The sequence below is a fragment of the Musca autumnalis genome, unplaced genomic scaffold, assembly GCF_047663935.1.
Source record: "Musca autumnalis isolate F117 unplaced genomic scaffold, ASM4766393v1 scaffold_1, whole genome shotgun sequence".
Taxonomy (NCBI): Eukaryota; Metazoa; Arthropoda; class Insecta; order Diptera; family Muscidae; genus Musca; species Musca autumnalis.
In genome coordinates this window covers 34,750,620-34,765,145 of record NW_027411644.1, presented here as the reverse complement: position 1 = coordinate 34,765,145, position 14,526 = coordinate 34,750,620, and the positions used below count along the sequence as shown (strand labels likewise).

The 14,526-nt window shown below is 32.8% G+C and overlaps 1 protein-coding gene across 2 annotated transcripts; it reads right to left on the bottom strand.

Annotated features, from left to right (window-relative positions):
• Positions 1 to 203: 203 nt before the first annotated feature.
• On the bottom strand, positions 204 to 12,751 carry LOC141396694 (uncharacterized). Of its 2 annotated transcripts, XM_073972333.1 has the most exons (6): positions 12,475 to 12,751; positions 12,113 to 12,392; positions 11,574 to 11,738; positions 6,792 to 7,165; positions 782 to 905; positions 204 to 705 (listed from the first exon to the last, which is right to left on the bottom strand). In XM_073972333.1, the coding sequence occupies exons 1-5, from the start codon at positions 12,621 to 12,623 to the stop codon at positions 830 to 832; spliced, it is 1,044 nt and encodes a 347-aa protein (XP_073828434.1). In that variant the 5' UTR covers positions 12,624 to 12,751; the 3' UTR covers positions 204 to 705; positions 782 to 829. The 2 variants fall into 2 exon arrangements, with proteins under 2 accessions (XP_073828434.1, XP_073828431.1); XM_073972330.1 differs by lacking the exon at positions 204 to 705 and having other exon boundaries at positions 732 to 905.
• Between the last annotated feature and the right edge of the window lie 1,775 nt (positions 12,752 to 14,526).

Sequence of the window (14,526 nt, the reverse complement as noted above, 5' to 3'; positions counted from 1 at the left end):
AATCCAATATTGCAACTAAAAGAAAACAAAGCAAGGAAAAGACAAAACGGAACAATTATTGGGAGTTTTCCGCATTTGATGCTTGGTTATTGTAAGCGCCAAGCTGGCTTTTTTTCTTAGCCACCAAAAAACAAAAATTTGGATTAACTTCCGAAACAACATTTCGTGAGCAGCATTGCTGCTGGCGTTTACAATCGACATTATTTTATTTTTTGGTCATATCGCGTGTCGGTACTGGACGGAAGTATTTAATGGGTAAAATTTCAAGTTGGAATTATTTAATTGTAACACAAATAACAAAAACAATGAGAATACATATATAATTTGTACATATTAAATATTAATATGTTTACGCCAAAAGGCGTTTAATGGCTATTAAGAAACATAACCTCACTTTTGGAAATCTTTAATTAATTAGTTACAAATTTGTATCTTTTCAAAAAGGAAAGGAGTAGAATGTAATGAAGGGATGCATTATAATCTAATTTAATGAGAAACATTTTAATTTTCATTCATATTATATAAGGTTTCGGTGCTAAAATACCCACAATCTGTCAAGGAGAAATATTTATTGTAAAAGATTTCTTTTATCTTCCTCTTCTTTTCTCACTGAAAATAAGGAATTATCAGGTAGAAATTCCGCATCATTGTATTAATTAATTGGCTCCATTTAACAGATCAGTTCCTCAACAAGTTGTTTAATGGCTAATTAAAATAAAAATAAACTGCAATTAATTTAAGATATTTCAAAACTTTATTGAAATTAAAAACAAATATTTACAACATGGAAAATGAGGAAAATTGTTATTAGATTTCCATTGCCTCGTTTTTACTTCTTCTTATTCATGGCTGCCCAGTAGCATTCAAGTTCATTACCCTCCCAGTTGAGTGACTTGGTAAAAACACTTCTCGGCAACATTGAAGCAACAAGGAAGACCGCCGATAAGAAATAAATGAGAAAAGAAAGAAGGAAACAAATTTATTATTACAGCACAAAATAAACATAACAACAACAATGTTTTTGATATAATACTTTTTTTCAGTTTAGCATTGATAATGATCGTGAAATTTGTTAATAATGGAGATGTTAATGAAAGATTGCAAAAAAAAAACAAAAAGCGTTTATGGGCTACTGATCCGATCACACCAACGCCATAAAATGGTTGTAATTTGCAACAAGTTTGGTGTTTTTACAATGTAAACTGGCTGAAGTAGGGGTGGTCAAGGCTTGTAAAGAAGACTATAGTTGGAGAGTATGCATTTCAAGGATAAAGTGATTAAAACAATTTTTAAAAATTTCATCCTAGAATTTTTCCATTGAAAAAATCATTACGATTTATTTTTCTCGTACGAGATGACTTTTTCTGTAGAACAGTTCATCGGTGATGACTTTTTCTATAGAAAAGTTCATTTGTGATGACTTTTTCTATAGAAAAGTTCATTTGTGATGACTTTTTCTATAGAATAGTTCATCGGTGATGACTTTTTCTATAGAAAAGTTTATCGGTGATGACTTTTTCTATAGAATAGTTCATCGGTGATGACTTTTCCTATAGAAAAGTTCATTGGTGATGGCTTTTCCTATAGAAAAGTTCATCAGTAATGACTCTTTCTATAGAAAAGTTCATCTGTGATGACGTTTTCTATAGAAAAGTTCATCTGTAATGAATTTTTCCATAGAAAAGTTGATCGGTGATGAATTTTTCTATAGAAAAGTTCATCGGAGATGACTTTTCCTATAGAAAAGTTCATCGGTGATGACTTTTCCTATAGAAAAGTTCATCGGTGATGACTTTTCCTATAGAAAAGTTCATCGGTGATGACTTTTCCTATAGAAAAGTTCATCGGTGATGACTTTTCCTATAGAAAAGTTCATCGGTGATGACTTTTCCTATAGAAAAGTTCATCGGTGATGACTTTTTCTATAGAAAAGTTCATCGGTGATGACTTTTCCTATAGAAAAGTTCATCGGTGATGACTTTTTCTATAGAAAAGTTCATCGGTGATGACTTTTTCTATAGAAAAGTTCATCGGTGATGACTTTCCCTATAGAAAAGTTCATCGGTGATGACTTTTTCTATAGAAAAGTTCATCGGTGATGACTTTTTCTATAGAAAAGTTCATCGGTGATGACTTTTTCTATAGAAAAGTTCATCGATGATGACTTTTTCTATAGAAAAGTTCATCGGTGATGACTTTTTCTATAGAAAAGTTCATCGGTGATGACTTTTTCTATTGAAAAGTTCATCGATGATGACTTTTTCTATAGAAAAGTTCATCGGTGATGACTTTTCCTATAGAAAAGTTCATCGGTGATGACTTTTTCTATAGAAAAGTTCATCGGTGATGACTTTTTCTATAGAAAAGTTCATCGGTGATGACTTTTTCTATAGAAAAGTTCATCGATGATGACTTTTTCTATAGAAAAGTTCATCGGTGATGACTTTTCCTATAGAAAAGTTCATCGGTGACGACTTTTTCTATTGAAAAGTTCATCGATGATGACTTTTTCTATCGAAAAGTTCATCGGTGATGACTTTTTCTATAGAAAAGTTCATCGGTGACGACTTTTTCTATTGAAAAGTTCATCGATGATGACTTTTTCTATAGAAAAGTTCATCGGTGATGACTTTTCCTATAGAAAAGTTCATCGGTGATGACTTTTTCTATAGAAAAGTTCATCGGTGATGACTTTTTCTATAGAAAAGTTCATCGGTGATGACTTTTCCTATAGAAAAGTTCATCGGTGACGACTTTTTCTATTGAAAAGTTCTTCGGTGATGACTTTTTCTATTGAAAAGTTCATCGGGGATGACTTTTTCTATAGAAAAGTTCATCGGTGATGACTTCCCATAGAAAAGTTCATCGATGATGACTTTTTCTATAGAAAGTTCATCGGTGATGACTTTTTCTATAGAAAAGTTCATCGGTGATGACTTTTACTATAGTAAAGTTCATCGGGATGACTTTTTCTATAGAAAAGTTGATCGGTGATGACTTTTTCTAAAAAAAAGTTGATCGGTGATGACTTTTTCTATAGAAAGTTCATCGATGATGATTTTTTCTATAGAAAAGTTCATCGGTGACGACTTTTTCTATTGAAAAGTTCATCGGTGATGACTTTTTCTAAAAAAAAGTTCATCGGTGATGACTTTTCCTATAGAAAAGTTCATCGGTGACGACTTTTTCTATTGAAAAGTTCATCGATGATGACTTTTTCTATAGAAAAGTTCATCGGTGATGACTTTTTCTATAGAAAAGTTCATCGGTGACGACTTTTTCTATTGAAAAGTTCATCGATGATGACTTTTTCTATAGAAAAGTTCATCGGTGATGACTTTTCCTATAGAAAAGTTCATCGGTGATGACTTTTTCTATAGAAAAGTTCATCGGTGATGACTTTTTCTATAGAAAAGTTCATCGGTGATGACTTTTTCTATAGAAAAGTTCATCGGTGACGACTTTTTCTATTGAAAAGTTCATCGGTGATGACTTTTTCTATAGAAAAGTTCATCGGTGATGACTTTTTCTATAGAAAGGTTCATCGATGATGACTTTTTCTATAGAAAAGTTCATCGGTGATGACTTTTCCTATAGAAAAGTTCATCGGTGATGACTTTTTCTATAGAAAAGTTCATCGGTGATGACTTTTCCTATAGAAAAGTTCATCGGTGATGACTTTTTCTATAGAAAAGTTCATCGGTGACGGCTTTTTCTATTGAAAAGTTCATCGGTGACGACTTTTTCTATTGAAAAGTTCTTCGGTGATGACTTTTTCTATTGAAAAGTTCATCGGGGATGACTTTTTCTATAGAAAAGTTCATCGGTGATGACTTCCTATAGAAAAGTTCATCGATGATGACTTTTTCTATAGAAAGTTCATCGGTGATGACTTTTTCTATAGAAAAGTTCATCGGTGATGACTTTTACTATAGTAAAGTTCATCGGGATGACTTTTTCTATAGAAAAGTTGATCGGTGATGACTTTTTCTAAAAAAAAGTTGATCGGTGATGACTTTTCCTAAAGAAAAGTTGATCGGTGATGGCTTTCTTATAGAAAAGTTCGTCGGTGATGACATTTTCTATAGAAAAGTCCATTGGTAATGACTTTTTCTATAGAAAACACCATCGGTAATGACTTTTTCTATAAAAAGTTGATCAGTGATGACTTTTCCTATAGAGAAGTTCATCGGTGATGACTTTTTCTATAGAAAAGTTCATCGGTGATGACTTTTCCTTTAGAAAAGTTCATCGGTGATGACTTTTCCTTTAGAAAAGTTCATCGGTGATGACTTTTCCTATAGAAAAGTTCATCGGTGATGACTTTTTCTATAGAAAAATTCATCGGTGACGACTTTTCCTATAGAAAAGTTCATCGGTGATGACTTTTCCTATAGAAAAGGTCATCGGTGATGACTTTTCCTATAGAAAAGTTGATCGGTGATGACTTTTCTTATAAAAAAGTTCGTTGGTGATGACTTTTCCTATAGAGAAGTTCATCGGTGATGACTTTTTCTATAGAAAAGTTCATCGGTGATGACTTTTCCCTTAGAAAAGTTCATCGGTGATGACTTTTCCTTTAGAAAAGTTCATCGGTGATGACTTTTCCTTTAGAAAAGTTCATCGGTGATGACTTTTCCTATAGAAAAGTTCATCGGTGATGACTTTTTCTATAGAAAAATTCATCGGTGATGACTTTTCCTATAGAGAAGTTCATCGGTGATGACTTTTTCTATAGAAAAGTTCATCGGTGATGACTTTTCCCTTAGAAAAGTTCATCGGTGATGACTTTTCCTTTAGAAAAGTTAATCGGTGATGACTTTTCCTTTAGAAAAGTTCATCGGTGATGACTTTTCCTATAGAAAAGTTCATCGGTGATGACTTTTTCTATAGAAAAATTCATCGGTGACGACTTTTCCTATAGAAAAGTTCATCGGTGATGACTTTTCCTATAGAAAAGGTCATCGGTGATGACTTTTCCTATAGAATTGTTCTTCGGTGTTGACTTTTCTTATAGAAAGGTTCATCGTCGATAACTTTTCCTATAGAAAATTTCATCGTCGATAACTTTCCCTATCGAAAAGTTCATCGTCGATAACTTTTCCTATCGTCGATAATTTTTCCTATAGAAAAGTTCATCGTCGATAACTTTTCCTATAGAAAACTTCATCGTCGATAACTTTTCCTATAGAAAACTTCATCGTCGATAACTTTTTCTATAGAAAACTTCATCGTCGATAACTTTTTCTATAGAAAACTTCATCATCGACAACTTTTCCTATAGAAAACTTCATTGTCGATAACTATTCCTATCGAAGAGTTCATCGTCGATAACTTTTCCTATGAAAAAGTTCATCGTCGATAACTTTTCCTATAAAAAAGTTCATCGTCGATATATTTTCCTATAGAAAAGTTCATCGTCGATAACTTTTCCTATAGAAAAGTTCATCGTCGACAACTTATCCAATAGAAAAGTTCCTCGTCGATAACTTTTTCTATAGAAAAGTTCATCGTCGATAACTTTTCCTATAGAAAAGTTCATCGTCGATAACTTTTCCTATAGAAAAGTTCATCGTCGATAACTTTTCCTATAGAAAATTCATCGTTGATAACTTTTCCTATAGAAAAGTTCATCGTCCATAACTTTTCCTATAGAAAAGTTCATCGTCGATAACTTTTCCTATAGAAAAGTTCATCGTCGATAACTTTTCCTATAGAAAAGTTCATCGTCGATAACTTTTCCTATAAAAAGTTCATCGTCGATAACTTTTCCTATAGAAAAGTTCATCGTCGATAACTTTTCCTATAGAAAAGTTCATCGTCGATAACTTTTCCTATAGAAAAGTTCATCGTCGATAACTTTTCCTATAGAAAAGTTCAGCGTCGATAACTTTTCCTATAGAAAAGTTCATCGTCAATAACTTTTCCTATAGAAAAGTTCATCGTCGATAACTTTTCCTATAAAAAAGTTCATCGTCGATAACTTTTCCTATAGAAAAGTTCATCGTCGATAACTTTTCCTATAGAAAAGTTCATCGTCAATAACTTTTCCTATAGAAAAGTTCATCGTCAATAACTTTTCCTATAGAAAAGTTCATAGTCGATAATTTATCCTTAAGAAAATTCAATGTCGATAATTGTTCATATAGAAAAGTTCATTGTCGATAATTTCTCCTTTAGAAAAGTTCATCGTCGATAACTTTTCCTATAGAAAAGTTCATCGTCGATAACTTTTCCTAAAGAAAAGTTCATTGTCGATAACTTTTCCTATAGAAAAGTTCATCGTCGATAAATTTTTTTTATAGAAAATTTTATCGGAGATAACTTTTCCTGTAAAAACATTTTGCACCCATGGACTTGACCTCTTTCCTAACCATAACCATGCAAAACTGAATTTGTGACAAACAAAACATATTCCGACCCCAAAGTGAGTGGACACATGATGTGATGACAATGATAAAAAACGACACATATTATGCAATTGACAATGACAGGCATTACTAGCCTAGCTAGGCTAGGACAGTTTGTCTGTCTAGTTCAAACCAGTAACCATTTTAGCCATTTATGTTGACTTGTTTCATCTTCCTGGCAACACGTTTACATGGTACCCGAATTGCACAATTTCTTTGGCCATAGACATCGTGTCATTAGTGTGGTAAATGGTAATACTGAATGTTGTATATGACGGCCAGTGGTGGTGATCGTGATGGTGATGATGGTATTAAAGCATAAACCCGTTATATGACTACAGACTACTTTTCCCAATTTTCAATGTTTGTTGTTCGACTTACGTATCTTTTAGCAGCTGATACACTTCCTGTTCCTTTTTGTTAAGGCCACTGTAATGGGCATTCAAATTCGTGTCCAACAAGTGACGCGTCTGCATACCGACCAAAAACGTCGATGGTCCATCTAATTGCATAAAATGATACATGGCCAGTTTTCCAAGTTCGATATTTGACTCTTTACAAATGTTGGCCGCTTTCCGGCATAGCTGTTTAATTTCATCACTAGCCGGATGCCAGGGTTGAGGACCATGATTGGTTAGCAGGCCAACGCCGTGTCCAGCAGCACAAACAATGGCCAAATTTTGTTTTTGAAAGAATTCAATGTAAGATTTGAGGCTATCGTCGAGGAGGGTGTTGCGGGCGTATGAGAGAACGACCTATCAAAAATTCACATACATAAGTAATAGTTGGGAAATAAGTAAAGAAAAATTAACAAACGGTGACTTTTTCTCCAGAAACAATTATCTGAGAGGACTTTCCCTATAGAAAAGTTCAACCAGATTATTTTTCCACCAGAAAAGTTCACAGCAGATGTCTTTTCCTACAGAAAGGTTCGACGGATATTATATTTCATATAGAATAATCCAATGGAGTTGGTATTTCCTATATAAAAGTTCAACGGATATGATCTTTACTATAGGAAAAGCTCACTATCGATAACTTTTCCTATAGTAAAGTTAATCGTCGATAACTTTTCCTAAATGAAAGATCATCGTCAGTAGTTTTTCCTATAAAAAAGTTCATCGTCAATAACTTTGCCTGTAGAAAAGTTCACCGTCTATAATTTTTCCTATAGAAAAGTTCACCATCGATAACTTTTCCTGTAGAAAAGTTCATCGTCGATAACTTTCCCTCTAGATAAGTTCATCGTCGATAACGTTAGAAAATATCATCATCGATAACTTGTCCTATAGAAAATTCATCTTCGATAACTTTTCCTTTTGAAAACGTAATCGTCTTTTATCCTGTAGAAATGTTCATTGTCGATAACGTTTCCTCCTATAAAAAACTTCATCGTCGATAACTTTTCCTATAGAAAAGTTCATCGTCTATAACTTTTCTTATATAAAAGTTCATCGTCTATAACTTTTCCTCTAAATAAGTGCATCGTTGATAGAAAATATCATCAACGATAACTTTTCCTATAGAAAATTCATCTTCGATAACTTTTCCTTTTGAAAACGTAATCGTCGATCATCCTATAGCAAAGTTCATTGTCTATAAGTTTTCCTCCTAGAAAAAAATCATCGTCGATAACTTTTTCTATAAAAAAGGTCATCGTCGATAACTTTTTCAATAGAAAAATTCATGGTCGATAACTTTTGCTATAGGAAAGTTCATCGTCGACAACTTTTCCTGTAAAAAAATCATCGTCGATGACCACTCCTGTAAAACGGTTCATTGTCGATAACTTTTCCTATAGAGAAGTTCATCGTAGATAACTTTTTCTGTAGAAAATTTCTTAGTCGATAGCTTATCCTATAGAAAAATTCATAGTCGATCATTTCTCCTTTAGAGAAGTTCATCGTAGATAACTTTTTCTGTAGAAAAGTTCATCGTCGATAACTTTTTCTGTAGAAAAGTTCATCGTCGATAAATTTTTCTGTAGAAAAGTTCATCTTCGATAACTTTTCTGTAGAAAAGTTCATCGCCGATAACTTTTTCTGTAGAAAAGTTCATCGTCGATAACTTTTTCTGTAGAAAAGTTCATCTTCGATAACTTTTTCTGTAGAAAAGTTCATCTTCGATAACTTTTTCTGTAGAAAAGTTCATCGTCGATAACTTTTTCTGTAGAAAAGTTCATCGTCGATAACTTTTTCTGTAGAAAATATCTTCGTCGATATCTTTTTCTGTAGAATAGTTCATCGTCTATAACTTTTTTCTGCAGAAAAGTTCATCTTCAATAACCTTTCCTATAGAAAATTTTATAGTCGATAATTTATCCTTAAGAAGATTCATCGTCCATAATTTTCCTATAGAAAAGTTCATCGTCGATAACTTTTCCTATAGAAAAGTTCGTCGTCGATAACTTTTCTTGTAGAAAAGTTCATCGTCGATACCTTTTTTTATAAAAAAGGCCATCGTCGATAACTTTTCCTATAGAAAAGTTCATCGTCGATAACTTTTCCTATAGAAATGTTCATCGTTGATAACTTTTCTCATAGAAAAGTTCATCATTGATGACTTTTTCGGTAGAAATATTCATCGTCGATAATTTCTCCTTTAGAAAAGTTTATCGTCGATAACTTTTTCTGTAGAAAAGTTCATCGTCGATAGAAAAGTTCATCGTCGATAACATTTTCTGTAGAAAAGTTCATCGTCGGTAACTTTCCCTATAGAAAATTCATCTTCGATAACTTTTCCTATAGAAAATTCATCTTCGATAACTTTTCCTATAGAAAATTCATCTTCGATAACTTTTCCTATAGAAAATTCACCGTCGATAATTTTTTCTATAGAAAAGTTCGTCATCGATAACTTTTCTTATAGAAAAGTTCGTCATCGATAACTTTTCTTATAGAAAAGTTCATCGTCGATAACTTTTCTTATAGAAAAGTTCATCGTCGATAACTTTTCTTATAGAAAAGTTCATCGTCGATAACTTTTCTTATAGAAAAGTTCATCGTCGATAAATTTTCCTATAGAAAAGTTCATCGTCGATAAATTTTCCTATAGAAAAGTTCATCGTCGATAACTTTTCCTATAGAAAAGTTCATCGCCGATAACTTTTCCTATAGAAAAGTTCATCGTCGATAACTTTTCCTATAGAAAAGTTCATCGTCGATAACTTTTTCTGTAGAAAATTTCATCGCCGATAACTTTTCCTATAGAAAAGTTCATCGTCGATAACTTTTCCTATAGAAAAGTTCATCGTCGATAAATTTTTCTGTAGAAAAGTTCATCCTTGATAGAAAATATCATCAACGATAACTTTTCCTATAGAAAATTCATCTTCGATAACTTTCTCTTTTGAAAACATAATCGTCGTCCTTCCTATAGAAAAGTTTATTGTCGATATGTTTTCCTCCTATAAAAAAATTATCGTCGATAACTTTACCTATAGAAAAGTTCATCGTCGATAACTTTTTCTGTAGAAAAGTTCATCTTCGGTAACTTTTCCTCTTATAAAAAATACACCGTCAATAATTTTTCCTATAGAAATTTCGTCATCGATAACTTTTCTTATAAAAAAGTTCACCGTCGATATCTTTATAGAAAAGTTCATAGTCGATAACTTTTCTTATAGAAAAGTTCATCGTCGATTACTTTTCTTATAGAAAAGTTCATCGTCGATAACTTTTCCTTTTGAAAACGTAATCATCGTTCATCCTATAGAAAAGTTCATTGTCGATAACTTTTCCCCCTATAAAAAATTCATCGTCGATAACTTTTCCTTTAGAAAATTTCATCGTCGATAATTTTTCTTTTAGAAAAGTTAACCGTCGATAACTTTTCCTAAAGAAAAGTTCATTGTCGATAACTTTTCCTATAGAAAAGTTCATCGTCGATAACTTTCCCTGAAGAAAAGTTCATTGTCGATAACTTTTCCTATAGAAAAGTTCATCGTCGATAACTTTTCCTATAGAAAAGTTCATCGTCGATAACTTTTCCTATAGAAACGTTCATCGTCGATAACTTTTCCTATAGAAACGTTCATCGTCGATAACTTTTCTTATAGAAAAGTTCCTCGTCGATAACTTTTTCTTTAGAAAAGTTCATCGTCGATAACTTTTTCTTTAGAAAAGTTCATCGTCGATAACTTTTCCGATAGAAAAGTTCATCGTCGATAACTTTTCCTATAGCAAAAGTTCATCGTCGATAACTTTTCCTATAGAAGAATTCATCGTCGATAACTTTTCCTATAGAAAAGTTCATCGTCGATAGCTTTTCCTATAGAAAAGTTCATCGTCGATAACTTTCCGTTTAGAAAAGTTCATCGTCGATAACTTTTCCTATAGAAAAATTCATCGTCGATAACATTTCCTTTTGAAAACGTAATCATCGTTCATCCTATAGAAAAGTTCATTGTCGATAACTTTTCCCCCTATAAAAAATTCATCGTCGATAACTTTTCCCTTAGAAAATTTCATCGTCGATAATTTTTCTATTAGAAAAGTTAACCATCGATAACTTTCCCTCGTTCATCGTTGATAACTTTCCCTATAGAAAATTCATCTTCGATAACTTTTCCTCTTATAAAAAGTTTATCGTCGATAACTTTTCCTATAGAAAAGTTCATCGTCGATAACTTTCCCTATAGAAAATTCATCTTCGATATTTTTTTTCTATAGAAAATTCATCTTCGATAACTTTTCCTCTTATAAAAAATTCACCGTTGATAATTCTTCCTATAGAAATGTTTATCGTCGATAACTTTTCCTATAGAAAAGTTCATCGTCGATAACTTTTCCTATAGATTCCTATATATATCGTCAATAACTTTTTCTGAAGAAATGTTTATTGTCGTTAACTTTTCCTAGTTCATCGTCGATAACTTTCCCTGAAGAAAAGTTCATCGTCGATAACTTTTTCTGTAGAAAAGTTCATCGTCGATAACTTTTTCTGTAGAAAAGTTCATCGTCGATAACTTTTTCTGTAGAAAAGTTCATCGTCGACAACTTTTCCTATAGAAAGGTTCATCGTCGATAACTTTTCCTATAGAAAAGTTCATCGTCGATAACTTTTCCTATAGAAAAGTAAATCGGAGAGGACTTTTCCTATAGAAAAGTTTATTTTTGTCTTTAAAGGAGCCATTAAACTAGACTTCCACTAAATTCTACTCACATTGAATCTCCCATTGGCACGTTGAACACAATCCTTAAGCACCTTCAACGGATATCCGGTAACACCAATGAATTTGGCCTTTCCTTCTTTGACAATTTTTTCCAATTCCGGTAGGCATTCATTTAAAACAATATCCAAATCTTTGGCAAATTCTATATCATGGATCTATAAAATAACGAATTTCACAATTCCATTAAAAGGTGAAGGAAGTTAAAAAAATTTTCTTTTTAAATTATCCCAGTAAAATGTGATTTATATGATTGTTTTTCTTTTTATGATCAGCTGTGAGAGAGTCTTATGTTTACATTTTGCAATTTATTTTCATTTTAGAGAGACCAAATCAAAGTCTGGCTTAATCTCTTTTTCACACAATAAGTAAATTTCTCAATGGCCGATTTTGTTTATTTTTTCATTAATTTTTGGCTTGAAGAGAGAAAGAGCAGCACCTGATTTACTCTCCCAAAAAATTCAATTGAACAAATTTCAATGGAAAATTACCCTGACTCTTTTTGAAATAAAGTAAGTTCACCCTTCCTTACCTGTATAACATCAACATAATCCAAACCCAATAATTTCAGACTTTTCTCAAAACTCTCCCGGGTCTTTTTGGCCGAGAAATCAAACATCTTATCATAGGTTTTCTCATAACGTCCCACCTTTGTTGCCAAGTAATATGCCGAACGGGGTACAGTTTTCAATGCCTTACCCAATACCTCCTCGGAACGTCCCTGGCCATAATAGGGTGCCGTATCAATATAATTGATACCCACTTTAATTGCTTTATGGATAGTTGCGATAGCTTCCTCTTCATCGAGTTCCCTGTTTGTTCAACAATCAAAAACAGTTTATTTTTTATTTGGACTAATACTTGAGATAAACGAACCGACACTTGTTTACATACCCAAATAGAGCACTCAGTGTTCCACCGCCCAAGGCAACTTTTGACACTTTGATGCCGGTATGACCAAAATCACGATATTCCATTTTCCTACAGGCTTCTTCGTCGTGGAAACCCTTTTTAAAGGTTGCAGGTAATTCCGTGGAAGACATTCTTGTTCTGTTTTGTTAGAAAATATTTCTGTTTAAGCTATTGCAAATCTCTTTACGAACGCTCCGATCAACCAACCTACACTGATAACTAATCGAGAAGGTGTGTTTGTTTAAATATTTTTCATTCTATTTACATGAGAATAATTTGCAAATTTTATCAGCAAAATGCAATGTTTTGAGTGAAAATACTGCACTCTCATTCTAATTCTGTGAGTGGGGGGTAATTGCTAGCTGTGCACATCCACATGCATAACGCCAAAAGATCGATGATACTTAGATGAAGCAGTGGGGAGTGGGGAGGTTAATTCCGAGCACATTTATAGGTATTTGTTGGTATATGTGGTTTCAGTGACAAAGTTAAAATGAACTAAATCAATGTTCAAAGAAAAATTCATTTCATCTTGGATGCATTTTTCCATGGGAAAAGTCATGTCCCCTAAACTTTTCCAAAAGCGATCTACGATGAACTTTTATGTAAGAAAAGTTATCCCAGATTAACTTTTTTATATTAAAAGTTATCCCAGATTAACTTTTCTATAGGAAAAGTTATCGACGATGAACTTTTCTATAGGAAAAGTCATCTCCGATGAACTTTATATATAGGAAAAGTCATCTCCGATGAATCATCTCCGATGAACTTTTCTAAAGGAAAAGTCATCTCCGATAAACTTTTCTATAGGAAAAGTCATCTCCGATGAAATTTTCTATAGGAAAAGACTTTTCTATAGGAAGAGTCATCTCCGATGAACCTTCTAAAGGAAAAGTCATCTCCGATGAACTTTTCTAAAAGAAAAGTCATCTCCGATGAACTTTTCTAAAAGAAAAGTCATCTCCGATGAACTTTTCTAAAAGAAAAGTCATCTCCGATGAACTTTTCTAAAGGAAAAGACTTTTCTATAGGAAAAGACTTTTCTATAGGAGAAGTCATCTCCGATGAAATTTTCTATAGGTAAAATTATCTCCGATGAACTTTTCTATAGGAAGAGTCATCTCCGATGAACTTTTCTATATGAAAAGTCATCTCCGATGAACTTTTCTATATGAAAAGTCATCTCCGATGAACTTTTCTATGGAAAAGTCATCTCCGATAAACTTTTCTATACGAAGAGTCATCTCCGATGAACTTTTCTATAGGAAGAGTCATCTCCGATGAACTTTTCTATAGGAAATTTATCTCCGATGAACTTTTCTATAGGTAATTTATCTCGACGATGAACATTTCTATAGAAAAAGTTATCGACGATGAACTTTTCTATAGGAAAAGTTATCGACGATGAACTTTTCTATAAAAAAAGTTATCGACGATGAACTTTTCTATAAAAAGAGTTATCTCCGATGAACTTTTCTATATAGGAAAAGTCATCTCCGATGAACTTTTCTATATAGGAAAAGTCATCTCCGATGAACTTTTCTATATAGGAAAAGTCATCTCCGATGAACTTTTCTATAGGAAAAGTCATCTCAGATGAACTTTTCATCTCCGATGAACTTTTCTATAGGAAAAGTCATCTCCGATGAACTTTATATATAGGAAAAGTCATCTCCGATGAATCATCTCCGATGAACTTTTCTAAAGGAAAAGTCATCTCCGATGAACTTTTCTATAGGAAAAGTCATCTCCGATGAAATTTTCTATAGGAAAAGACTTTTCTATAGGAAGAGTCATCTCCGATGAACCTTCTAAAGGAAAAGTCATCTCCGATGAACTTTTCTAAAGGAAAAGACTTTTCTATAGGAAAAGACTTTTCTATAGGAGAAGTCATCTCCGATGAAATTTTCTATAGGTAAAATTATCTCCGATGAACTTTTCTATAGGAAGAGTCATCTCCGATGAACTTTTCTATATGAAAAGTCATCTCCGATGAACTTTTCTATGGAAAAGTCATCTCCGATAAACTTTTCT